We start from the raw sequence: 25792 nt of genomic DNA, 5'->3' as shown, positions 1-25792 counted from the left end.
CGCGGGCCGGCAGCGCGCGCCCGAGCCCGGCTGCGCGGGATCCGCGGCCGCGCAGCGAGCCCGGCCCGGGGGCTCGGGGGTTCATCCCCTCCTCTCCCGATGGTTTTTAACCTTTCTCCTCCTCTTCTCGCTCTTTTTTCTTTCTTTTTCTCTTTTTTCTTTCTTTTTCTCTTTTTTCCAGCGCGCGCCCGAGCCCGGCTGCGCGGGATCCGCGGCCGCGCAGCGAGCCCGGCCCGGGGGCTCGGGGGTTCATCCCCTCCTCTCCCGATGGTTTTTAACCTCTTTTTTCTTTCTTTTTCTCTTTTTTCTTTCTTTTTCTCTTTTTTCTTTCTTTTTCTCTTTTTTCTCTTTATTTTTCTTTCTTTTTTCCCTTTTTTTTCCTTTCTCCCTTTCTTGCCGTTTTCCCCCTTCTTGCCTTTTTCCCCCCGCTCTTCCCCCCTCTCCCCCTTTTCTTTCCTGCTCCCTTTCTGCTTTTTTCTTTCCTTTCCTTTCTCTTTTCACTCTTTTTCTTGTTCTTCACTTTTGTTTCAGTTTTCCCCCCCTTTCTCGCTTTTTTCTTCTCTCTCTCCTCCCCCCTTCTCTCTCTTTTCTTTTCCTTCTCATTTTACTCTGGGTTTTCTCCCTCTTTCCCCTTTCTTGGTCTTTCCCCCCCTTTTTTCTTCCCCTTTTCTTTCCTTCTCCCCCTTTTGCTCTTTTTTCTCTTTTTTCCCCTTCTCGCTCTCTTTTCTTCCCGTTTTTCCCCGTTTTTCCGTCCCCCTTTTTTCCTCCTTCTCCCCTTTCCCCTTCCGCCTCCCGCTCCTTTTTTATTTTTTTCCCTCCCTTTTTGCTCTTTTTCCTTTTTCTTCCTTTTCCCCCTTTTTTTTTCCCTTTCCCCCTTCCTTTTCCCTTTCTTTTCCCTTTTTATCCCTTCCCTTTCCCTCTCATTTTTCCCTTATTTTCCCCCTTCTTTTCCTCCTCCTCCCCCTTTCCCCACCCCATTTTTTCCCATTTTCTCCCTTTTTTTCCCCATTTTCCCCTCCCGCGCGCTCCAAGGGCTGGAAAATCCCATTTTGATCAAGATTTGAGTCACTCTGCTTATTCTAATTTATTATTATTCCCGCCCTGGCAAAGCTTCGGGCAGCTCCATAAAACCTCGGGGGTTTCGGGGGGAACTTTTCCCCAATAAACGGGAATTCAGCGAAATTACAGATCCCTCCCGGCCGCGGGAATTAGCGCTAATTAACGAGCCCCTAACAAACGCTAATTACTCCTTCTGCACGTGATTTTTATGGAAAAAATTCCCGCTCCGGAGCGCGCGAAGTTTCCCAACTTTAAACCTGGAGCAGGCCCGGGGTTTTTAATCAATTTAAAAATAATTTAAAATGAATTTTAAATGAATTTTAAATGAATTTTTACATTTATTTTACATGGATTTTAAATGGACTTTAAAACTGATTTTAAAACGGATTTAAAAATGAATTTTTAATGATATTTTTAACGACATTTTTAACGAATTTTGCTGCGGATTTCGCGGTGCATCCAGGAAAAGAAAGGAGCGGAACCTCTGCCTGATCAATATTCCAAACTCTCCCTTCCGGCTGAAATATTTATCCGCGATTGAATATTTCATGCGCGGGTTTATTGTCAGTCAATGGCGGCGCTGCCCTCCTTTGGTCCCGAATTAAAATTAAAGGAAAAAAAAAAAAAAGAGGATTTTGATTAAAGTCGTTTGTCTCGCGCCTGGAACCCGCTCTGATCCCGGTCCCGCTGGAATTTATCCCGAAAAAAATCGAAATATGGGAGCGCGGCCGGATACCGGGGAAATTTAATACAAAAAGGGGTTTTTATTTAAAAAAATCGTTCGGGAAATGAAAAAAATCTGAATTTCCTGCGGGATCGGGGCTTTCCCGCAGTTCTGGAGGAGAGAAATTCCCCCAGATAATTCGGGATAAATCGGGATTTCCCCTGGGCTGGGAATTCCGAACCTTCCCCGATGGAAAAACTCGGAAAAATCCGGATTTTTTTCATTTTTTACATAGTTTTTATTTCCAGGGTGTCCCTCGGAAATCGAAAAAATGGACTTTGGGATGGGATTGAATAAAAATGGGGAATTGGGCAGGAATTGATCCCGGATTTGTGTGAAAAGGGGATGGAAATTCCCAATAAAAGCAGCAGAGAGGAGAAGATTTTTGGGAGGTTTGGTCCCAAATCCAGCAGGAAATTTAAGGGAAAAAAGGGAAATTTCAGGAGGAGGAAAAGCCTCGAGGGCCGCCGTGGGATCGCTTTGCTCCCTGAGATAAAAAATCGAAATAAAGTAACAAATCCACACCGAAATCTCCCGAATTTCACCCCGAAGTAACAAATGCCCCCCAAATCGTGGGGGTTTCACCCCCGAATAACGGGAATTTCACCCCAAAATCCCCAATGCCCCCCAGGGGCGCTCCGGGCCGGCTCCTCCCAGTTTAATTCCATTTATTTCGCTCCCATCCACCCTCAGCTGGGGTTTTCCCCAAGGGCCCGCCGAATTCCAGGATAAAAAAAGTGGGAAAAGTGGGAAAAACCTCCCCGGAGGAGCTGAAAATCCAAATATCCCCAAATCCCGCAGCGAGGCGGGGAAAAAAGGGGAAAAAATTGGATTTTCCTGGAGGGAAAAGCCCTGGAGCTGGCGGAAATTCCCGAGGAGAAAAATCCCGGGGAATTTGGGGATTTCTTGGGAATTCTCGGCTGAATAATTCCCGGGGATTTCGGGCTCTCCCCTCCCTCCCTTCGCCTTTGTCCTCCCCATTCCCATAAAATCCTTTTTGGTTTTACGCGGGGCCGGGCCGGGCTGCAAACACAAATAAATATCCCCGGACTTGCGGGATGAGCCTTTCGCATCCCAATAAAAGTGGAAATAAAAAGCGAAATAAAAACAAATAAAACCCCGCCACTCCGCGCCGGAATCCCGGAATTTTCCCCTGTTCCTAATCCTATTTTTTTTTTTTTTGGTTTTAATTTTTTTGGCGTTTTGGGGCAAAACTTTTAATTAAAGTGTCAGCGCGGCTTTAAGCGGGGTTTTTATGGGGCGATATTAATCCCGAGCTAACTAAAGATCTTCTGGGATCTTTTATGAGCTTCATTATTATTTTTTACCCCCCTCAATTCCCTCCTCTGGAGCATCTCCCTCCAAAAGGGAAAAAAATGGTTCAAAATTCACTTTTTTGGGGGGGTTTTAGACCCCACGGGAAGCTCCGGGCCCGGGTTTTGTAACCAGAGGGGGATTTGAGCCGGTCCTAAAATCCCGAAGCCTCAAAAAGCCCCAAATTAAACCCAAAAAAACCCCAAACAAACCCCAAACAAGCCCCAAATAAACCCCAAAAAGCCCCAAACAAACCCCAAAATCGGAGCGAAAAAGGATTTAAAGCCGAGCCTGGCTGTTGGGTTGGGGGTTTTAAGGCCGAGTTTGGGGTTTTAAAGCCGAGTTTGGGAGTTTTTCAGACGGGTTTTGGGGTTTAAAGGCAGCTTTTGGGGTTTCAAAGCCGGATTTTGGGGTGTAAAAGGAGGTTTTTGGGGTTTAAAGGCGGGTTTGGGGTTTTAAAGCTGGGTTTAGGGTTTAAAGGTGGATTTTGGGGTGTAAAACGCGGATTTTGGGGTTGAAAGGAGGGTTTAAGGTGGGCATTTGGGGTTTTTAAGCCGGGTTTGGGGGTATAAAAAAGCAGGTTTGGGGTTTAAAGGCAAATTTGGAGTTTTAAAGGCAAATTTGGGGTTTTAAAGGCGAGTTTCGAGGGTTTGAAGGCGGGTTTTGGGGTGTAAAAGTGATTTTTCGGGGGTTTGAAGGCGGGTTTTGGGGTATAAAAGTGATTTTTCGGGGCTTTGAAGGCGGGTTTTGGGGTGTAAAGGTGATTTTTCGGGGGTTTGAAGGTGGGTTTTGGGGTGTAAAGGTGATTTTTCGGGGCTTTGAAGGCGGGTTTAGGTTTTAAGGCCGGCTCAGGGTTTGGAGCGGGGCTCGGCGCTTTCCGGGCGGGTTTAGGGTTTAAAGCCGGGCTTAAGGCGGGGATTTGGCCGCTTCCTGCGGGGCCCCAGCACTTGAATTTGACCACCAGAAGTGACCGCCATAAACCGGGAGCGGGGCCGGCGGCTCCGATTCCTGCGGAAAAAACGGGGGAAAAAAAAGGAAAGCAGGAAAAAACAAAAAGCGCAATAAAATTCAAGCCCCGGGGGCGCTTCGAGCCCGGCTTTGGCAGCCCCGGCCCAAGGGGGCGCGAAAAGAGGCAAAAAAGGGCAAAAAAAGGGCAAAAAATCCGATTTTTGGGGGGGTTTGGAAACCCAGAGCGGAGAAAATGGAATTCCCCCAGCGGGGGCTTTGGGTTTTCCCGATTTTTCCCGATTTTTCCCGATTTTCCCCCGATTTTTCCCCCGATTTTTCCCCGATTTGGGGATTTTCGGGGCGCGGGGAGGGAGGAGGAGCCGCAGCCGCTCCTTTTTCCACGCTCAAAGTTGGAAATTCCCTTTTTTTCCCCCATTTTCACAGCCGGGGCTGCTCCCCAGCGCAAAATTCCACGGAAATTTCCTTTTTTTTCCCCAAAAAATGAACAGAAAATTCCCTTTTTTCCATTTTCCCTCCCCAAAATTTATGCGAATTTCCCATTTTCCCCCATTCCCAGCACCGGCTGCTTCCCCCACCACAAATTAATGCAAAATTCCCATTTTCCCACCCGAAATTAATGTAAAATTCTCTTTTTTCCCCTTTTCCCCGCCCAAAATCAATGCAAAATTCGCATTTTTCCTCGTTTCGCACAGAAATTAATGCGAAATTCCCTTTTTTACCCATTCCCGCAGCCAGGATCTTCTCCCATCCCAAAATTCCCCCAGAAACCCCCGGAAAAGCCCAAATTCCGCCCTCGCCTTCCCCCACGAACCGCGAGCGATCCCCGCCCTGTGAAAGCGATTTTAGCCCCAAAAAAGCCCCAAAAATTGGGGATTTTGGGGCATTTTCGGGGCCTTTCCCGTCCCAAAAAAACCTGGAACTGGGCCCAGAAAAATCCGAGTTTTGTTTGGCTTTGGGCTGAGCCTGGACTTGAACTTTTCCCAATAAATCTTCTTTGTTTTCTTTGTTTTCTTTATTTTCTTTATTTTCTTTGTTTTCTTTATTTTCCTCTGTTTTCCCCCAAGAATATTTGGTTTTTTTAGCCCCGAGCCGGAGTTAAATCAATTTTTTTCAGCCCAAACTTCGCCTCAAGGAGATTTTTGTTGGGGTTGGAGAAAGGATTCTTTGTTCGGGGTGGGGGAAAGGCAAAAAAAGGATTAAAAAATGAGATTTAAGGGATTTAAAGGGAAAAATAATGTTGGAAATGGGGTGGGAGGGAGTTTAAAAGGGAAAAAAATAGAAAAATATATTTAAGGGTGTTTAAAAGGGAAAAAAATGTTTGAAAAATGGATTTAAGGGGGTTTAAAAGGGAAAAATATTAAAAGTTGTATTTAAGGGATTTGAAGGGCAAAAAAATTTAAAAATGTTTTTTAAGGGAGTTTAAAAGGGAATAAATTGGATTTAAGGGAGTTTAAAGGGGAAAATGTTTTGAAATGGATTTAAGAGAGTTTAAAGGGCTAAAAACACAAATAAAATGAATTTAAAGGAGTTCAAAAGGGAGAAAATATAAAATGCGGGGATGGAGGGATTTAAAAACCCCCAAAAAGGGGAAATAAAAATAAAATTAAAGAGATTTGAGCCCAATTTTATCTCGGATTTCGCCGCCTGAGCGGGGTTTGAGTCGCTGCCGGTTTTGGGGGGAAAAAAGCGATTTTAGGGCCTGTAAATCAACGGCCAGAGGGGGAAAAAAAAGCGATTTTTAACCGCGGGTTTGGGGTTTTTGGGGTTTTTTTTGGGATTTTTCTGCTGGGATTTCCTCGGCCGGAGTTGAAATAATAAAAAAGGAATTATAATGATAATAAAATATGAAATAAAGAACGAGAAAAGGAAATAAATAACGTAAAAAAGGGAAGAAATAACGAGAAGAGGAAGTAGATAATTCAAAAAATGGAAAGAAATAACGAGCGAAAGAAATAAATAACGTCAAGGCGAGATAAAGAATGAAAAATGGAATAAAACAATTAAGAAATGAGTCGATAATCAAAGAATGAAATAAATCACGGGTGAAGAAAGCTTCAAACAAAAATGACTAATAAAAATCAAATCAACAATTCCAATTTTTCCACTCTTTATTCCCATTTTTTCACCATTTATTCTCATTTTCCACCATTTCTTCCCCTTTTTTCACCACTTTTCCCCCCATTTATTCCCATTTTTCCCCATTTTCCCACTTTTCCCCAATTTTTCCCCATTTTCCCGCATCCCAATCCCCCACTCCCGTTTTTTATCCCCCAGCCCGGCTCCGAAGGGCGAAATTTGGGGGAATTGGGGTGAAATTCCGGGAATTTGGGCTGGGAGGGAAACAAAGCCCGACCCCCCCCGACCCCAATCCCGCCGCTTTTAACCCCAAAAAAAATCCCAAAAAACCCCAAAATCCCCAAAAAAACCCAAAAAACCACTCGAAACCTCGGGAATTTCCTTTTTTATTTTATTTTCTTTTATTCTCCAGCGGTTCCTCGGCAAAGCTTCGGCAGCGCCGCCAAAATTGGGGAAAAAACAACAAAAAATTGGGAATTTAGGGAGGGAAAAATTCGATTTTTTTAACCCGGGTCCCCAATTCTGGGCGGAATGGCCCCAAAGTGAAGATTTGGGAATCAAGTTTGGGATTTTCTTCCTGAAAATCCTGAAATCCTCGGGGATTCATTGCCGAGGATTCCACGGGGTTTGTTTTTATATTTTGATTATTTTCTTTCCTTTTGGCGTTTTTTGCTTTGTTTTTTTCCCCCGTGTTTTTATTTCATTTTATTTTATTTTATTTTATTTTATTTTATTTTATTTTATTTTATTTTATTTATTTTATTTTATTTTATTTTATTTTATTTTATTTTATTTTATTTTACTTTATTTTATTTCTTGGGGATAAACTCGCGGAATTCTGGATTCCCATTTATAAAATCTTTTTTTTTTTTCACCTCTTCGGGGATAAATTTTGGGGGAAAAAAGCAGAAAATTCTCATTTCCCCCCGTGCCGGGACCCCGGCGAATTCCCGCGCCCTTTCCCAATAAAATTCGCATTTTCCTCCCCAGATCCCCGGGATTAGGGCCGGAAATCCCTCGAAAATCAGATTTTTGATTGATTTCTTTATTCCCCCACAAAATGAAACTTTTATTGGCTTTTTTCCCCTCTTTCATCTCATTTAAAATGGGATAAAAATCCCTTTTTTCCCTCTTTTTTTATTCTTTTCTCCCCTCCTCTCACTTTTTCTTCTTTTTCTCCCATTTTTATTTTTTAAAAAAGCGAATTTCAGCCCCGGAACCTCCGTGAAACCCCAAACTCTGCATTTTTACCCCAAAAATTCACTTTTTTCCCCCATCCCACTGAAACCCAGGGAGACTTCGGCGCGAATTTCCCTGAAATCATTCCAATTTTGGGCAAATTGCTGCAAAATCGCTTTTTTTGTTTGCCCTCCCACCCCCTCCGCTGGTTGAATTCGGATTTTTCTGGTTTTTGAGGCACTCCGGGGGTGAAAATCGGGGCAGAATTGGAATTTTGGGGGGAAATTGGAATTTTTCCCATTTTTTGCTGCTCGGGGAGGGGCGAGAAGGGAAAACAAAGGGAAAACAAAAACCCAAAATAGAGGAAAAAATCCCCAAAAAGAGGAAAAAATTCCAAATAAAAAGGGAAAAAATCCCCCAAAAAGCAAAAAAATCCCAAAACACCCAATTAAAAAAACCCCAAAAATTGGAATTTTCCCATTTTCTGTCCCCGGCCCCACCTGGGGAGAGAAATTTGGGGTAAAAATTGGGGCAAAATCCCCCAAATTCCCCTCCCGGCCGCGCTCTGTCCCGAACCTTTCGTTTTTGGGGATTTCGGGAATTTTATTTCCATTTTTTTGGATTTTCGCTCCCCCAGCTCGGTTTTAATTCGATTTTTAATTGATTTTAATTCCGTTTTCCCGCATTTTGGGGTGAATCGGCTCCGGGGGAGGAGTGAGGGAGACAAAGAGAATTTGGGGAGAATTTGCGGGATTTGGTCCCGAATTTCCCGGATTTCCTTTCTTTAACCCAAACTCCTCCCCCGCTTTCCCCGGAGCCAAAAATCCCCAAAATCCGCCCAAAATCCCATTTTTTTTCCATTCCCTCCCCCCTTCCGCAGCCCCTAAAGATCCCAACCCCCCAAAAATCCAAATTTTTTAAAGGTTTTTATTTTTCCCGGTTTTTTTTTAGGGAAAATCCCGATTTTTTTTTCCTCCCTCCGCCCCCTCTTCCTTCCTCTCTTACCGAGCGGATTTCGCTGCTTTCGGGTTTTTAACCCCAATTTGGATTTTCCTGCTGGTTTTTCATCCCCTCGGCGGCGAAAATGGGGAGGAAAAAGGGGAAATGGGGAAAAAAGGGGGAAAATGGGGAAAAAGGGGAAAATGAGGGAAAAAGGGGGGAAAATGAGGGAAAAAGTAGGAAAAATGAGGAAAATTTGATTTTAAGCCTCGTGGAGGGGAAGAAAAAAGAGGAAAAAATCCGAATTTGGCGGGAAAAACTTCCCTAAAATCGACCTGGGGGATTTGGGGGTGGAAAAGGGATTTTAGTTAAAATAAAAGGGGGGAAAAAAGAGGGGAAAAAGGGGGAAAAAAGGGGAAAAAAGGGGAAAAAAGGGGAAAAGGGAGCGGGCGCAGCTCAGGCCGAGCTTACCTTGACCTTCACGTTGCCCGCCCACCCAGGCGGAGCGCGGCGGCTCCTCCCGCGGAACTCCCGGCAGCGGCGGCGGAAAAGCCCCAAAATCCCCCAAAAACCCCAAACGTGACCCTCGGGAACCACAGAAACCCCAAAAGCGCCGAGCCCGGCCCCGAAAGGCGCCGCGAGCGCCCCAAAATCGGGATTTTCCCTTTTCTGGAGGGCGGGGCGGGGGGGAGGGAATTTCTGGGATAATTCACTTTTGGGGTTTTTCCAGCGCGTTTTCCCCAAATCCGCCCCCACCCCACAAAAAGCAGCGAAGTTTTCCCCCAATTCCTTTTTTTCCCCCCAAAATTCCCCCTAAAATCCATTTTCCCCTAAAAAAAAAAAACCACAACAAGAACAAAGCCGCGCTGGGAAAATCGGGGTTTTTTCTCCTTTAGGAAAAGAAAAAACCCCAAAACTCCGATTTGAGGGTTTGGGGTCGGGACCGGGTTTTTTTGGGGTTGAGAATTTGGGGTTTGGGATTTGGGGGTTTGGGGTTTTTGGGTTGGGATTTTTGAGGGTTTGGGTTTTGGGTTTTAGGGTTTGGGGTTGAGAATTTGGGGTTTGGGATTTGGGGGTTTGGGGTTTTTGGGTTGGGATTTTTGAGGGTTTGGGTTTTGGGTTTTAGGGTTTGGGGTTGAGAATTTGGGGTTTGGGATTTGGGGGTTTGGGGTTTTTGGGTTGGGAATTTTGAGGGTTTGGGATTTGGGGAGTGCGAATTTGGGGTTCGGAGTTTGAGACTGGGGATTTGGGGATTTGGGGTTTTGAGATTTGGGGGTTTGGGGATTGGGGTTTGGGATTTTGGGGGTTTGGGATTTACAAACCAAACCAAACCAAACCAAAACACACTGACCAACATTCCCAATAAAACGAGCCGGCCGCGGCGCTGGGCTGAGTTCCTTTATTCCCCCAGCAAGGCCGGCAGCGCGCTCATTAACGACCCCGCTCATTAATTACTCCCCATTAATTGCAGGCACCCTTCGGGCGCTTGGCGCCCCCACCGAGGAGCGGCTCGGCCGCGGATTCCCCGCAATTAGCGCGCTCATTAACGCCGCGCGCTCATTAATGAGCGCCGGGATCCCTTCGCTCATCGCCGCGGCCGGGCCGGGCACGAATTCCCTTTTTGGGGCATTTTGGGGCATTTCGGGGCATTTTGGGGCATTTTTGGGGCATTTCGGGGCATTTTGGGGCATTTCGGGGCATTTTTGGGGCGTTTTTGGGGCATTTTGGGGCATTTCGGGGCATTTTGGGGCATTTCGGGGCATTTTCGCGGGGGGAGGTCGGGCATTGCAATTTCCTTTCATTCGCATTTTATTCGCATTTCCTTTTTATTTTTTACAATTTCTTGTCCTTTTTTTCCATTTCGTTTTCCTTTCGCTTCCATATTTCCACTTTCTTCCTGGTTTTTGTCCATTTCCTTCGCATTTTTTTCCATTTCATCCTCATTTTCCCATTTAATTCCTTTTTTATTCCATTTATTTCTCTTTTTTCCATTTCATTCGCATTTTCCCATTTCATTCCCATTTTTTCCCATTTCATTTTCCTTTCACGTCCCCATTTCCATTTCCTTCCCATTTCCTTCCCATTTTATTCCCATTTCTTTTCCATTTTTTTTCACTTTATTCTCACTTCAGCCTCCCTCTTCCCTTGCATTTTCCTTTTCTTTCCATTTTTCCGTCAAATCCTCGCTTTATTCTCGATTCATTTCCATTTCCTTTCATTTTATTTCATTTTATTTGGATTTCCCCGAACCCGCGGCTCCCTTTGGGATTTTGGGGTAAATCCCCCAAATTCCGGGGTCCCGCCCTCCTCCCCCATCCGGAGAGGTTTAGCACCCAAAATTCACCAAAATTGGATTTTTTCCGATGATTTCCGCACCCCCAGGACCCCAAAATCTCCTCGGGGAGCGCCCGGAGCCCCAAAATTCCCCCAAAAAATGGAATTTTCCCATTGCAGGTGGCGGGGCTGGAGCGAAACTGCCCAAAATTGGGGATTTTGGGGCGTTTTGGGGATTTATTGCACGGCCCCGAGGCGGCTCGCAGGGGGAGGGGGAAAGGGGAAAAATGGGGGAAATTGGGGAAAAAATGGGAAAAAAGGGGAAAAACTTGGAAAAAATGGTGGGAAATGGGAAGAACGGGCAAAAAAGGGGGAGAATGGGGGAAAAAAGGGAAAAAAGGGGGATCCTGACCCCAAAATTGGGGGTTTGGGGTTTTTTAATGGCCGAAAATGCTCGGAAGGGAATAAAAATGGGAAAAAACAGAAATAAAGGGGAAAGGGAGAAAATAGGGGGGAAAGGATTAAAAATGGGGTGAAAAATGAGGAGAAATGAGGAGAAATGGGGCGAAAAGTGGAAAAAAGTGGAAGAAAAAAGAGGAAATTACGGGGGAAAAAAGGAAAAAAAGAGGGAATAAAGGGAAAATGGGCATAAAATGGGTGAAAAACTGGGAAAAATGGGTGAAAAAGGGGGAAAAAAGCGCAGGAGACGCTCGGGAGGGCGCGAGGAGGAAAAGGGGCAGGAGAAGGGGAATTTTGGGGATTTTTTTTTTATTTTTGGGGATTTTTTTGCGATTTTTGGGGATTTTTGGGGATTTTTGGGGGTTTTTTTCCGGGATTCGCCCATAAAAGCGGCGCGGCCGTGACCGTGAACGCGGCGCGTGGGAAAATCCCGATTGGAGCTGCTTTGGACTTCCTGAAAAGAAAAAGGAATTTTCTCTCATTTTGGGGGGTTTAAATCGGTTTTGGGGGAGGAAAAAAAGCGGCGGGGACGTCCCGAGCTCCGCCAGGATTCGGGGATCAACCCCCGGAAAATGGGATTTGATTTGATTTTTCCTGCCCGTTCCCAGCGTTTCCCCCCCAAACCCGCATCCCCGCGACAGAAAAAAAAAAGATTTTGGGAAGGGGGAAGAGGAAATTTTGGGACATGACAAAGAAACGCTGGAAAATCGGGAGAAGGGGAGGCAAAAATCTCCAAAAAGGGAAAAAAATTCCTTTTGTTCCTGCCCTGACGGGAGCGAGAAATTCAATTTCCAGCCGGGCTTTGTCTCGAGCGATCCAACCCCGACTTTCCCCAAATCCCCAATTTCAGCCCCAAAATTCCCGTTTCCCACTGAAATTAAAGATCCCCTTTAATTTTCCCCACTTAATTAAATTAATTTTCCCCATTTTCCCCAAATTCCTTCATTCCAACCGCAGAAATTCCCATTTTCCACCCCAATCTCGGGTTTTTTGGGGCATTTCGGGGCATTTTGGGGCATTTTTGGGGCATTTTTGGGGCATTTCGGGGCATTTCGGGGCATTTTGGGGCATTTCGGGGCATTTTCGCGGGGGGAGGTCGGGCATTGCAATTTCCTTTCATTCGCATTTTATTCGCATTTCCTTTTTATTTTTTACAATTTCTTGTCCTTTTTTTCCATTTCGTTTTCCTTTCGCTTCCATATTTCCACTTTCTTCCTGGTTTTTGTCCATTTCATTCGCATTTTTTTCCATTTCATCCTCATTTTCCCATTTCATTCCTTTTTTATTCCATTTATTTCTCTTTTTTCCATTTCATTCGCATTTTCCCATTTCATTCCCATTTTTTCCCATTTCATTTTCCTTTCACGTCCCCATTTCCATTTCCTTCCCATTTCCTTCCCATTTTATTCCCATTTCTTTTCCATTTTTTTTCACTTTATTCTCACTTCAGCCTCCCTCTTCCCTTGCATTTTCCTTTTCTTTCCATTTTCCCGTCAAACCCTCGCTTTATTCTCGATTCATTTCCATTTCCTTTCATTTTATTTCATTTTATTTGGATTTCCCCGAACCCGCGGCTCCCTTTGGGATTTTGGGGTAAATCCCCCAAATTCCGGGGTCCCGCCCTCCTCCCCCATCCGGAGAGGTTTAGCACCCAAAATTCACCAAAATTGGATTTTTTCCGATGATTTCCGCACCCCCAGGACCCCAAAATCTCCTCGGGGAGCGCCCGGAGCCCCAAAATTCCCCCAAAAAATGGAATTTTCCCATTGCAGGTGGCGGGGCTGGAGCGAAACTGCCCAAAATTGGGGATTTTGGGGCGTTTTGGGGATTTATTGCACGGCCCCGAGGCGGCTCGCAGGGGGAGGGGGAAAGGGGAAAAATGGGGGAAATTGGGGAAAAATGGGAAAAAAGGGGAAAAACTTGGAAAAAATGGTGGGAAATGGGAAGAACGGGCAAAAAAGGGGGAGAATGGGGGAAAAAAGGGAAAAAAGGGGGATCCTGACCCCAAAATTGGGGGTTTGGGGTTTTTTAATGGCCGAAAATGCTCGGAAGGGAATAAAAATGGGAAAAAACAGAAATAAAGGGGAAAGGGAGAAAATAGGGGGGAAAGGATTAAAAATGGGGTGAAAAATGAGGAGAAATGAGGAGAAATGGGGCGAAAAGTGGAAAAAAGTGGAAGAAAAAAGAGGAAATTACGGGGGAAAAAAGGAAAAAAAGAGGGAATAAAGGGAAAATGGGCATAAAATGCGTGAAAAACTGGGAAAAATGGGTGAAAAAGGGGGAAAAAAGCGCAGGAGACGCTCGGGAGGGCGCGAGGAGGAAAAGGGGCAGGAGAAGGGGGAATTTTGGGGATTTTTTTTTATTTTTGGGGATTTTTTTGGGGATTTTTGGGGATTTTTGGGGATTTTTGGGGATTTTTGGGGATTTTCCCGGGTTTTTTTCCGGGATTCGCCCATAAAAGCGGCGCGGCCGTGACCGTGAACGCGGCGCGTGGGAAAATCCCGATTGGAGCTGCTTTGGACTTCCTGAAAAGAAAAAGGAATTTTCTCTCATTTTGGGGGGTTTAAATCGGTTTTGGGGGAGGAAAAAAAGCGGCGGGGACGTCCCGAGCTCCGCCAGGATTCGGGGATCAACCCCCGGAAAATGGGATTTGATTTGATTTTTCCTGCCCGTTCCCAGCGTTTCCACCCCAAACCCGCATCCCCGCGACAGAAAAAAAAAAGATTTTGGGAAGGGGGAAGAGGAAATTTTGGGACATGACAAAGAAACGCTGGAAAATCGGGAGAAGGGGAGGCAAAAATCTCCAAAAAGGGGAAAAAATTCCTTTTGTTCCTGCCCTGACGGGAGCGAGAAATTCAATTTCCAGCCGGGCTTTGTCTCGAGCGATCCAACCCCGACTTTCCCCAAATCCCCAATTTCAGCCCCAAAATTCCCGTTTCCCACTGAAATTAAAGATCCCCTTTAATTTTCCCCACTTAATTAAATTAATTTTCCCCATTTTCCCCAAATTCCTTCATTCCAACCGCAGAAATTCCCATTTTCCACCCCAATCTCGGGTTCTTCAGGGCACCACCTCCTTTAGGATTCCACCTCCATTTCCCCCAATTTCCTTCATTTCACCTCCCCAAAATTCCCATTTTCCACCCGAATTAAAGATTCTTCAGGATTCCACCTCCATTTCCCCCAATTTCCTTCATTTCACCTCCCCAAAATTCCCATTTTCCACCCGAATTAAAGATTCTTCAGGATTCCACCTCCATTTCCCCCAATTTCCTTCATTTGGACCAAAATTTTAACATTTTCCACCCAAATCAAAGACCCTTTAGCATTCCACCTCCATTTCCCCCCAACGGGTTCTTCAGGGCACCACCTCCTTTAGGATTCCACCTCCATTTCCCCCAATTTCCTTCATTTCACCTCCCCAAAATTCCCATTTTCCACCCGAATTAAAGATTCTTCAGGATTCCACCTCCATTTCCCCCAATTTCCTTCATTTGGACCAAAATTTTAACATTTTCCACCCAAATTAAAGACCCTTTAGCATTCCACCTCCATTTCCCCCCAATTCCCTTCACTTCAACCCCAAAAATTCCCATTTTCCACCCAAACCACCGATCCTTCATGACGCCACCTCATTTTTTCTCTCCATTTTCCCCCCCAAAAAATCGGAATTTTCGCTGTTCCCCCCCTGCCGAACCCCAAACTCCCCCAGGAAGGGTTTTGGGGGGAAACCCGGGAATTGCGGGCGCTCCTACCTGAGCTCGGCCTGGCAGAGCTCGCACCAAACCTGCCCTTCCTCCTCCTCCTCCTCCTCCTCCTCGCCGCCTCCAGGCCACTTTTCCTTCCCTTTATTTACAATTAACTCCTTTTTCCTCCTATTTTTAAACCTCCATTTCCCCTTTAAATCCTCGGGGCCGGGCGAGGCTCAGAGTCTCCGAGCGGGGTTTTTTCCCAGGAAATATTTCATTTTCCCCTCCTTTCCCCGGCGTTTCTCCTCCTTCCCCCGCCGGTTGCGAGCCCCGCTGCCGCCCGGAGCGCGGCTTTGGTTTTCTCTAGAAGAAGGAGAGCGCCTGCTCGCGGAGGAGGAGCCGTTTCTTCTTCATGCGGCGGTTCTGGAACCAGATCTTGACCTGCTGGTCGCTGAGGCTCAGGCGGTCCGAGAGCTCGCGGCGCCGCTGGCGGGTGATGAACTCGTTCACCAGGAACTCGCCCTCCAGCTCGGCCAGCTGCGCCTTGGAGTACGGCTTGCGCTTCTTGCGCGCCCGCGCGTGCATCGGGTACCACGGCGCGCCTGCGGAACGCCGCGCCTGAAAATCCCCTTTTTCCCCCCAAAAAAATATCGATGCTCCCCCCTTGCAGCCCGAAAAAAGCAGCCCCGCGACGAGTTGTCCGGGTTTTCCCGCGAAAAAACTCCCCAAAATGCTTAATTTTCATTTTTCCCGCGAAAAAACTCCCCGAAATGCTTAACTTTCATTTTTTCCGCTAAAAAAAATCCTCGAAATGCCCATTTTCCCTCTAAAAAAACTCCCCGAAATGCTTCATTTTCCTTTTTTCCGCTAAAAAAATCCTCGAAATGCTTCATTTTCCTTTTTTCCGCGAAAAAAACTCCCCGAAATGTTTCATTTTCCTTTTTTCCGCTAAAAAAACTCCCCGAGATGCTTAATTTTCCATTTTTCCGCTAAAAAAAATCCCCGAAATGCCCATTTTCCCTCTAAAAAAAACTCCCCAAAATGCTTAACTTTCATTTTTTTCCGCTAAAAAAACTCCCCAAAATGATTAACTTTCATTTTTTCCGCTAAAAAAAATCCTCGAAATGCCCATTTTCCCTCTAAAAAAACCTCCCCGAAATGCTCCATTTTCCTTTTTTTCCGCTAAAAAAACCCTACCCGAAATGCCAATTTTCCCTCTAAAAAAAACTCCCCGAAATGGTTCTTTTTTTTTCCCGATTAAAAAACTCCACGAAATGCTTTATGTTCCATTTTTCCGCTAAAAAACCTCCCCGAAATATTCCATTTTCCTTTTTTCCACTGAAAAACCTCCCCGAAATGCTCAATTTTCCTTTTTTTCCGCTAAAAAAACCCCGAAATACCCATTTTCCCTCTAAAAAACCCAAAAAACCTCCCCGAAATGCTCAATTTTCCTTTTTGCACTAAGAAACCCTCCCCGAAATGTCCCTTTTCCATAAAATACTCCCCAAAATGTCCCTTTTTCCTCCAAAAAAACCTCCCCAAAAAACCCTTTCTTCCATTTTTCACCAAAAATCTCTCCCCAAAACGCCTTTTTCTCATTTTCCCCCAAAAACCCTCCGCAAACCCCCTTTTTTCCCTTTTTTCCCCCAAAATCCACTTTCCGTTTATCCCCACGACCCCGCAGTCCCCAAAGCTTTGGGGCCGCGGGGAATCCGGGATTCTTCCCCCAAAAAAATGGGGAAAAACCCCCAAAATCCGTGGCTAACCCCAAATCCCAGCTCTGGGATTTTTGATTTTTGGGTTTTTTTTAAGATTTCCCCTTTTTCCCCTTTCCCAGCCCCCACCCGCGCCCCCAAACCCTCCCCGTGTTGTTTTTTTCTTTCAAAATCTCCTTTTTTCCCCCATTTCCCCTTTTCCCTCCCCCGCGACCCCAAAAGCGCTTCCCGAGGTTGTTTTTTTTAGGGATTTTCCCGTTTTTTCCCTTTTTCCGCGTCCCCGCCGCCTCTCGCCGCATTTTTTATGGGATATTTACATGTTTATGGCCTTTGCTTTTAAAAGCGGCGGCACCCCATAAAACATTCGGGATTTCGCTGCTACCCCTAGCGGCCTGACCCCACAGCGGCGCCGCGGGGAACCCCAAATTTCCCAAAAAAAAACCCCAAAAAAACCCCAAAAAATCCCAATTCCAGCGCTGTCGGGGTGGTGCCAACCCCGCCAAACCCAAAATTCCTCATCCAAAACCCCTCTAAAACACCCAAAACCCCTCTAAAACACCCCAAAACCCCTCTAAAACACCCAAAACCCCACTAAAACACCCCAAAACCCCTCTAAAACACCCCAAAACCCCTGTAAAACACCTAAACCCCCGATAAAATACCCCAAAACCCCTCTAAAACACCCAAAACCCCACTAAAACACCCCAAAACCCCACTAAAATACCCCAAACCCCTCTGAAACACCCCAAATCTCTCCAGAACACCCCAAAAACCCCAAAATCTCCTTTCTTGCACCTTCCCACCGCTGCCAAGGCTCAGGGGTGACACCGACCCCGCCGAACCCCAAATTTCCCCCAGAACTCAAAAAAAAAACCCCAAAAATTCGGTTTTTAGGACCTTGCCACCGCTGCCAGGGTTCAGGGGTGGCAGCGAAGCCCAAAGCCCCTGGGAAAAACCCTACAAAAACCCCAAACCCCTACAAAACACCCCAAAAACCCCACAAAAACCCCAAAACCCTACAAAACACCCCAAAACCCCCACAAAACACCCCAAACCCTTTCCAAAACAGCCCAAACTTCCTACAAAACCCCCAAAAAACCCTACAAAATACCCCAAAACCCCTCAAAAAACCCCAAAAGCCCCTCCAAAACCACCAATTCCTCCAAAAAACCCAAACCCCCTTTTTTGGAGCCTGGCCGCTCCTGTCGGGGTTCAGGAGCGCCACCAACCCCTCCGAACCCCAAATTCCAGGGGAAAACCCTTTAAACCCCCCCAAAACCCCCCAAACCCCCCCAAAAACCCAAATCCTCCCCTTCTTTAGGACCTGAGCCCCGCTCTGAGCATTCGGGGGCGACACCGACCCCACAAAACCCCAAATTCCGAGGGAAATCCTTCCGAAAGCCACCAAAAAACCCTTCCAAAACCCCAAAAATTCCCCAAAATGCCCCAAAACCCCAAAAATGCCCATTTTCAGCACTCGCTCACCGCTGCCAAGGCTCGGGGCTGACTCCAGCCCCGCTGCGTCCCCTTATTCCCGAGCAAAACCCTTCCAATATCCCCTATAAAAACCCTCTAAAAACCCCAAAACCCTTCCAAAACACCCCCAGAAACCCCAAAACCCCCAAAAAAACCCCAAACCGCCTTTTTTAGGACCTGAGCAGCGCTGGCAGCATTCGGGGCTGACCCCAACCCCTTTATTGCAGGGACACACCCTAAAAAACCATTCCAAAAACCCCAAAACACCATAAAAAACCATTCCAAAAACCCCAAACACCCTAAAAAACCATTCCAAAAACCCCAAACCCCCTCCAGCCTCCAGAAACACTCAAAAAACCCCAAAAAACCCCAAAATCCCATTTCCAGGCTCTGCCACCGCCCGTGCCCGGGGCTGCCACCAGCCCGGCTCCGTCCCCTTCATCCTCAGCGAAAACCCTTCCAACAAACCCTCAAAAAAAAAAACCCCAAAAACCCCAAAATCCCCCCAAAAACCCCAAACCCCATTCCCGGGCTCTCTGCAGCGCTGCCTGCGCTCGGGGGTGACACCAGCCCCGGCGAACCCCAAATTCCCGGGGAAATCCCTTCCAAACCCCTCCGATACCCATCACAAAACCCCATAAAACACCAAAAAACCCAAAATCCCCCCAAATCCGCGTTCCCAACCGGTCAGCGCGGTCAGGGGTGACCCCGGAGCGGGCGCGTCCCCTTCATTCCCGGAGGGAACTCCTCCAGAATCGCTCCAATACCGGCCAGGAAACGCCGCTAAATCCCCTAAAAACCCCCTGGACCTTGCAAAAACCTCTCAAAACCCCCCAAAAACCCCAAAAAACCCCAAAAACCCAACCCCGTCCTCTCAGCGCTCGGGGGTGACACCAACCCCGCCGCGTCCCCTCCATCCCCGGGGAAAACCCTTCCAGCGCCCCCCAAAACAACCTTCTAAAACCCAAAAAAACCCAAAAAAACCCAAATCCGCCCCAAAACCCCATTCCTATTCTGTCACCACCCCCAAAAACCCCAAAAACGCCCCCAAAAAACCCCAAACCCCCCCCCAAAATCCCATTTTCTCACCACCTCTCCCGTGTTCAGGGGCGGCACCAGCCCCGCTGCATCCCCTTCATCCCCGGGGAAAACCCTTCCAGCACCCACCAAAAAACCCCCAAATCCCAAAAAAACCCCAAGACCACCCCAAAAAGCCCCAAACCACCCTAAAAACCCCAAAGCCCGTTCTGTCACCAGCTCTGCCAGCGCTCAGGGGTGACGCCAGTCCTGCCGCATCCCCCTCATTGCCGGGGAAACCCTTCTGAAACCCAGCACAGAGCCCTCCGACACCCACCGGAACCCCAAAACCACCTCCCAACCCCCCAAAAAACCCCAAAACCCCCAAAAAACCCCAAATCCCCGCTGTCTCACCAGCTCCGCTGCCGCTGAGGAGCGAGCCCAGCCCCGGCGCATCCCCTTCATTGCCGGGGAAACCCTTCCAGCACCCACCAAGAAAACCCCCCAAAAAACCCCAAAACCCTCAAAAGCCCCCCAAAAACCCCAAAAAAACCCCAAAAAAACCCCAAATCCCCGCTGTCTCACCAGCTCTGCCGGCGCCGAGCGGCGAGCCCAGCCCCGGCGCATCCCCTTCATTGATGGGGAAACCCTTCTAAAACCCAGCACAGAGCCCTCCGACACCCACCAGGACCCCAAAACCACCCCAAAAAACCCAAAACCACCCCAAAAAATCCCAAAACCACCCCAAAAAAACCCCAAACCACCCCAAACCCCCAACCCCCGCTGTCTCACCAGCCCCGCTGGCGCCGAGCGGCGAGCCCAGCCCCGGCACATCCCCTTCACTCCAGGGGAAATCCTTCCAGCACCCACCAAGAAAACCCAAAAAAAAACCCCAAACCACCCCAAACCCCCAACCCCCGCGGTCTCACCAGCCCCGCTGGCGCCGAGCGGCGAGCCCAGCCCCGGCGCGTCGCCCTTGCCCTCGGCGAGCAGCGAGGAGCCCGAGTCCGACTCCAGGGACGCGCAGCTCGGCGGCTCCTGCGCGCCGCCCTCGGGCCCCGCGAACTCGAACTTGCCGAAGCCTCCTGCGAGGTTGCCCAGGTGGTTGCCCAGGTTGCCCAGGTGGTTGCCCGGGCCGGCGGCGCCGCCCGCGTTGGCGGCGGGCAGCGGCTCCAGCGGCAGCAGCGCCCCGTCCCGGCCCTCGCGGCCCTTGTCGCCCTCCCGGTAGCAGCACTTGCCCTCGTCGGGCCGGGCGAGCTCGCAGGCGCGGCCGAAGCCCAGGTAGGGCTGCGCGTAGGGCGCGCAGGGCTCCGAGGGCGCCCAGGCGGGCAGCGAGGCGAAGTTGTCCCGGCGCGGGTAGGGCAGCGACGGCAGCGCCGGCAGCTGCGCGCCGGACGCGCGGAAGTTGGGGAAGTAGAAGGCGTCGCCCGTGTGGATGTTGAGGAGCGGCCCCACGAAGCCGGGGTTCAGCAGGTTGTGCTCGCCCATGGCCCGCGGGGCCGCCCGGGGGGACAGCGGGGAGAGCGGGGGGACAGCGGGGACAACGGGGACAGCGGGGAGAGCGGGGAGAGCGGGGACAGCGGGGAGAACGGGGGGACAGCGGGGAGAGCCCCCCCGGTCCCCTCCCCTCCGCAGCCCAGACAAAACAGCGCCGAGTTCCTCCCGTTTTCCTCCCTTTTTTCCTCCTTTTCCCTCATTTTCCTTCATTTCCCCCCTCATTTTCCCCTCCTTTTTCCTCCCTTCTTCGTACCCCTTTCTCTCCTTTTTCCCCGTCTTTTCCCTCCTTTATTCCTCCCTTTTCCCTCCTTTTTCCTTCCCTTTCCTCTCCCTTTTTCCTCCTTTATTCCTCCCTTTTATCGTCCCTTTTCCCTCCTTTTTTCTCCTTTCCCCTCCCTTTTATCCTCCCCTTTTCCCTCCTTTTTTCTTCCCTTTCCTCTCCCTTTTTTCTCCTTTATTCCTCCCTTTTTCCTCCGTTTCCCTCCTTTTCCTTCCTTTTTTCCTCCTTTTCCTTCCTTTTTTCCTTCTTTTCCCTCCTTTTCCCTCCTTTTTCCTCCTTTTCCCTCCCTTCTCCCACATTTCCCCTCCTTTCCTTTCCTATTTTTCTCCTTTCCCCCATTTTCCCTTTTTCCCCCTCATTTCCCCCCATTCCCCCCCACAAATCCGATCATTAAAACCCCAAACCCACCTTGAATTTAATTCCATTTTCCCGACGCTTTTCATCCACCCCAGCGCTGCCCAAGCCCCAAAAATTCCCATTTTCACCCAGAAATATTCGGGTTTTTCACCCCAAAACCCCTCCGGGAGCGGGGAGGGGAGTGGCGCTGGCGCGGTCGCCGCTCATTAATTAATTAATTAATGACCTCCTTGATGAAGCAGAAGCGCTGCAGCGTCGCCCCGATAAATCCCCATTAGATTTTGTGTCCTATAAACTTTACGGGCTCGGGAGGAGACGGATGGCTCCGAGCCTGCGGCCGCTCCGACCTTTTCTGGGATCCTTATCCGCTTTTTTTAATCATTTAAATTTGTTTTTTGCCTTTTAAAATAATATTTTTGGCCGGTTTTATCACGTTTTGATCATTTCTTGTCATTTTTTGGGTAATTTTCCACCAATTTTTGGTCATTTTCTGTCATTGCTTTATCAAGTTTTGTGTTTCTTGTTCATTTTTTATCGTTGTTTTATCATTTGTGAATCATTTTTATCCTTGTTTTATCGTTTGCTTGTAATTTTTATCAGTGTTTTGTGTCTTCGTATCATTTCTGGGCCATTTCCTATAATTTACGGTCATTTTTCATCATTATTTTCTCCTTTTTTATCATTTTTGTTCATTTTAACAATTGTTTCTCCACTTTTTGTCATCTTTAATAATTTCATAATCCTTTATCCTTTCTTATCACTTTTGGGCCATTTCATATCATTTTTTTGCCATTTTTGATCACGATTTTATCATTTTTGGTCATTTCCCGACCGTTTTCCCCATGATTTCGCCTTTTTTGACCATTATTTCCATTTCCCCCCTCATTTTCGCGGCCTCAGCAGCTCCGGGGCGGATCCAGCCCTTCCCGGCCTCTCCAGGATTTTTTTTTTGGGACAATTCCTCTCTTTTATTGTTCCTTTTCCCTCCTTTATTCCCTAGAGATCCCCAAACCCCAAAATTCCGATTTTCCCCCCATTTTTCCCGGGAAATACCCCAAAATCCCCATTTTCCTGCCCGCTGGGAGCGCCGCAGCGGGGATTTAATTCCATTTATTTCCATTTATTTCCATTTATTCCGTTTCTTTCTCCCTCCCGCCCTTCCCCTTCTCCCGAGGAAAACCAGGGAAAAACAAAAAGAACATTCAAAAATCGATACCGGCTCCTTCCAGCGTGAAACAATTCCAAAAAAAATCCCCAAAAATAAAAACCGGGGTGGGAAATCAATCCGGGAGAGAAGCTCCGAGCGAGCGCGGGACCCGCGGCGCTTTGGGGCGGAATTCCCCTTTTTGGCCATTTTTAATCCTCTTCTTTCCCCCATTTTCCCACCTTTATTTTGCTTTTTTCTCCCTCCCCCCTGCCGGAATTTCGCTTTTTCCTCCCCAAAATCCTTCCCGGGGAGGCGAAACCGCCTCGATTCCCCTTTCCCCTCCCCCGCCGCGATTTCAGGCATTTCCCCCAAAATAAATTCATTTTTTTCCCCTCCCGGAGGCTCCAAAACCCCTCAAAAAACCCGCAAAACCCCCAAAACAACCCAAAAAACCCCAAACCAACCCAAAAACCCCGGGTGGATCAGGTGCGGCTCCCCGGGGCGCCTTTCCGAGGTGGAAAAACCCGAATTTCCGCTTTTTTCCACCTTTTTTCCAGCCTGGCCAAGTCCGCCCGCCCCTCGCGCACCTTTCCCTGCGCAGAGCAAACCCGAGCCGCAAATATTCACTTTCAGCCCCAAAATTCCCCTTTTTTGCCTTATTTTTTCTTATTTTTGGGCCTTTTTTCCCTTATTTTTGGTGGTTTTTAAATTATTTTTCGATTTTTTTTTACCTTTTTTTTTTCCATTTCTTTTTCCCCTTTTTGGGTGTTTTTTTTCAAGCCCTGCCAAGGAATTTTTGCCCCTCCAGGTACGAGGCGGAACGAAAAGCTGCTGGACGGTTTTCAATAATTCGCATCACGCCCCGCCATCGCCTTTGTTCGCTCCCTTTTTTTTTATTTTTCTGGGGGAAAAAAAAAAGAAATCTTTCCCCTCCGCCAAAAATTCCTGCCCCGGGGCTTCGCTCCTGCTGCAAAGAGGGAATTTCTGCCCCCAAATCCGCATTTTTAGGGTTGTTTTTGCCCTGATTATTGACATTTTCGCGGCCAAAAATTCAATTAAAAATCGCATTTTCGGGGGCGGCGCTGCGGGGTTGAGCGGGGGAGGCTCGCGGTGAGAAAAGCGATTTATTTTGGGGTTTTTTGTGGTGTTTTTCCCAATTTTTCCCCATTTTTTCCCGGTTTTCCAAGGTGGGAAAAGCCCCGGCACGCCCCAAGCGTGGCCTGGAGCTCCCGGCCCGGAATCAAACCCGAAATAAAAACCGAAATCAGACCAGAAATGGAAATAAAAGCAAAATAAAAGCAACCCCTGAGAACCCCTCCGCGGCGCTCCCGCCCTTCCAGCGGGGTTTTTGCCCATTAAAATCCCATTTTCCTGCTCAGGAAATGCTCGAAAAATGACTTTAAAAACCCCGGGGACGCCTTTTCTAAAAAAAAAAAAGCAAAAATAAAAAATCCCAATTCCCACTTAAACCGCTCGGAAAAACCCCTCAGCTCCGGAATTCCAGTTTTTAACTAAAAAAAAAAGACGACCCAGGGAAAAAAAAAATTAAATGAATGTAATAAATTTTAAAAATCAATTAAAATAATTTAAAATAAATTTAAAACACATCAAAAATACATTAAAAAATCAAAATAAATTCAAAATACATTCAAAATAAATTCAAAATAAATCCAAAAATTCGCTTTTCCCACTGCGAAAACCCCGATTTTCCGGCAAAACCTCCCCGCAAAGATCATTTATTTTGAATTTTTCCTCGTTTTTTGGGGGGAAACGCCGGAAATTCCCAAGCTGGGTGGAAAAAAGGCCCGAAAATAATAAAATTCCAGCCCGGGGCCATAAAAGCGCCGGCGCAGTTCAAGGTCACTGTCTCGGGCAGTAAAAAGGGTCGGCATCCCATGCAAATGAGCCCGCCGCGAAAATATTCCCGTTTTTGGGCCCTTTTTCCGCGCTTTCCCCTCCTTTTATCCGCGGGGTTTTCCCCTTTTTTCCCTTTTTTTTCTCTGCTTTTTTCCCTTCCCGTCGTGGCGCTGAAAAATCCAATTTTTGGGGTTTTTTCCCCTTGTAAATTGAATTTTTTCCCAGCGCTCGGCTCGGCCTGGAGAGGGATTTTTATTGTCAGAGATCCGAATTGAAAAGGGAAGAAATGAATGGAAATATCCCGAATTTTGGGAATGAAAATGGAATAAAGGAATGGAAATATCCCGAATTTTGGGGATTAAAATGGAATAAATTAATGGAGATATCCCGAATTTCGGGGATTAAAATGGAAAAAATGGAAGAAATGAATGGAAATATCCCGAATTTTGGGAATGAAAATGGAATAAAGGAATGGAAATATCCCGAATTTTGGGGATTAAAATGGAATAAAGGAATGGAAATATCCCGAATTTCGGGGATTAAATTGGAATAAATTAATGGAAATATCCCGAATTTTCCGGCTCGGGAAGGACCCGACCCCACTTGGAATTTTCTTCCCAAAAAAATGGAATTTAACCCTCCCCAGGCCAGAATAATCCCAATTTTCCTGGCTGGGAGAAAAAAAATGGGAGGGAAAAAGGGAATTTAAAGGGATTTTGGTTGGAGAAACAAATCCAGGATTTTTTCTCACCCCGAATCCATCGGGAATTGTGCAGAGAGCAAAAAAAATTCAAATATTTGGGGTCAAATCAAGAAAAATCCCAGGATTTGGGGAAGGAACGGCGAGGTTTGGGCAAATCGGGCAGAAATGGGAATTTTGGGGGGGGCGGAGATCCCGGGGGGATTTTCTGGGGTGGAAAATTCGATTTTTTTGGTCAATTCCTGGGTCTAGGAAAGCGCCGGGAGCGGGAAAAGCCGGGGAGAAGGGGCCGGCCCCAAATGAAAATAAATAAAATAAAATAAAATAAAATAAAATAAAATAAAATAAAATAAAATAAAATAAAATAAAATAAAATAAAATAAAATAAAATAAAATTCCTGGAAAAGCCGGGAAAAAAAACGGGATCGGCCCCAAATGAAAATGAAAGAAAAGAAAATTCCGTGGGAGTTTTCTGCGGGAGGCTCCGGTTCGGGTCCCGGAGAGGGAAATTCCTGAAAAATCCAAAATTTTCCCCAATTTTTCCTCATTTTTTGCCAGCAGAGAACCCCGGGATGGGAAAATCCAACCCCAAATCCAGGGAAATTCGGGTTCAGCTCCAGCGCTGCTTTTGGGGCAGAAATTCGGGATTTTTTCCCTGGAATTCCTAAAAAAAAAACCCCAAAAAACCTGGGAAAAAACCCCGCGGGATCCCCCGCCCCACCCGCGCCGGGAGCACCCAAAAAAGCTATTTTCACGCGAATTCCCGCAGAAAAGGAGGGAAAAAAGGGAATTCCTGGGCCCCGCGCCCCGCCCGCAGCGCGGCCGCCAACTCCGGCCCGCGCCCCCAAACATCCCAAAAAACGGAATTTTTTCCTCCCTTTGAGGCGGAGCAGCCAAGAAAACAAAAATCAAAAACCCAAAAAGCCAAAAGCCGCAGTGGGAGCGGCGGCGCTGGAGGCGCCTCGGGAGCAATTCCCGGGCACAGCTCGGGAAGCGCCCAAAAAAACCCAAAATCCGCTTCTTATTCCTTTTTTTCTCTTTTTTCCCTCATTTTTTCTCTTTTT

The 25792-nt window shown here is 47.3% G+C and overlaps 1 protein-coding gene across 2 annotated transcripts; it reads right to left on the bottom strand.

Annotated features, from left to right (window-relative positions):
* Positions 1-15045: 15045 nt before the first annotated feature.
* HOXC12 (homeobox C12) lies at positions 15046-20378 on the bottom strand. 2 transcript variants are annotated; one of them, XM_039708504.1, is made up of 2 exons: positions 19799-20378; positions 15046-15284 (listed from the first exon to the last, which is right to left on the bottom strand). In XM_039708504.1, the coding sequence occupies exons 1-2, from the start codon at positions 20376-20378 to the stop codon at positions 15046-15048; spliced, it is 819 nt and encodes a 272-aa protein (XP_039564438.1). The 2 variants fall into 2 exon arrangements, with proteins under 2 accessions (XP_039564438.1, XP_039564439.1); XM_039708505.1 differs by having other exon boundaries at positions 19820-20378.
* Between the last annotated feature and the right edge of the window lie 5414 nt (positions 20379-25792).

The sequence above is a fragment of the Passer montanus genome, unplaced genomic scaffold, assembly GCF_014805655.1.
Source record: "Passer montanus isolate IOZ18808 unplaced genomic scaffold, ASM1480565v1 scaffold204, whole genome shotgun sequence".
Lineage (NCBI taxonomy): Eukaryota > Metazoa > Chordata > Aves > Passeriformes > Passeridae > Passer > Passer montanus.
Note: the sequence above shows the minus strand (reverse complement) of the source record. Positions and strands in the feature narration are given on the sequence as shown.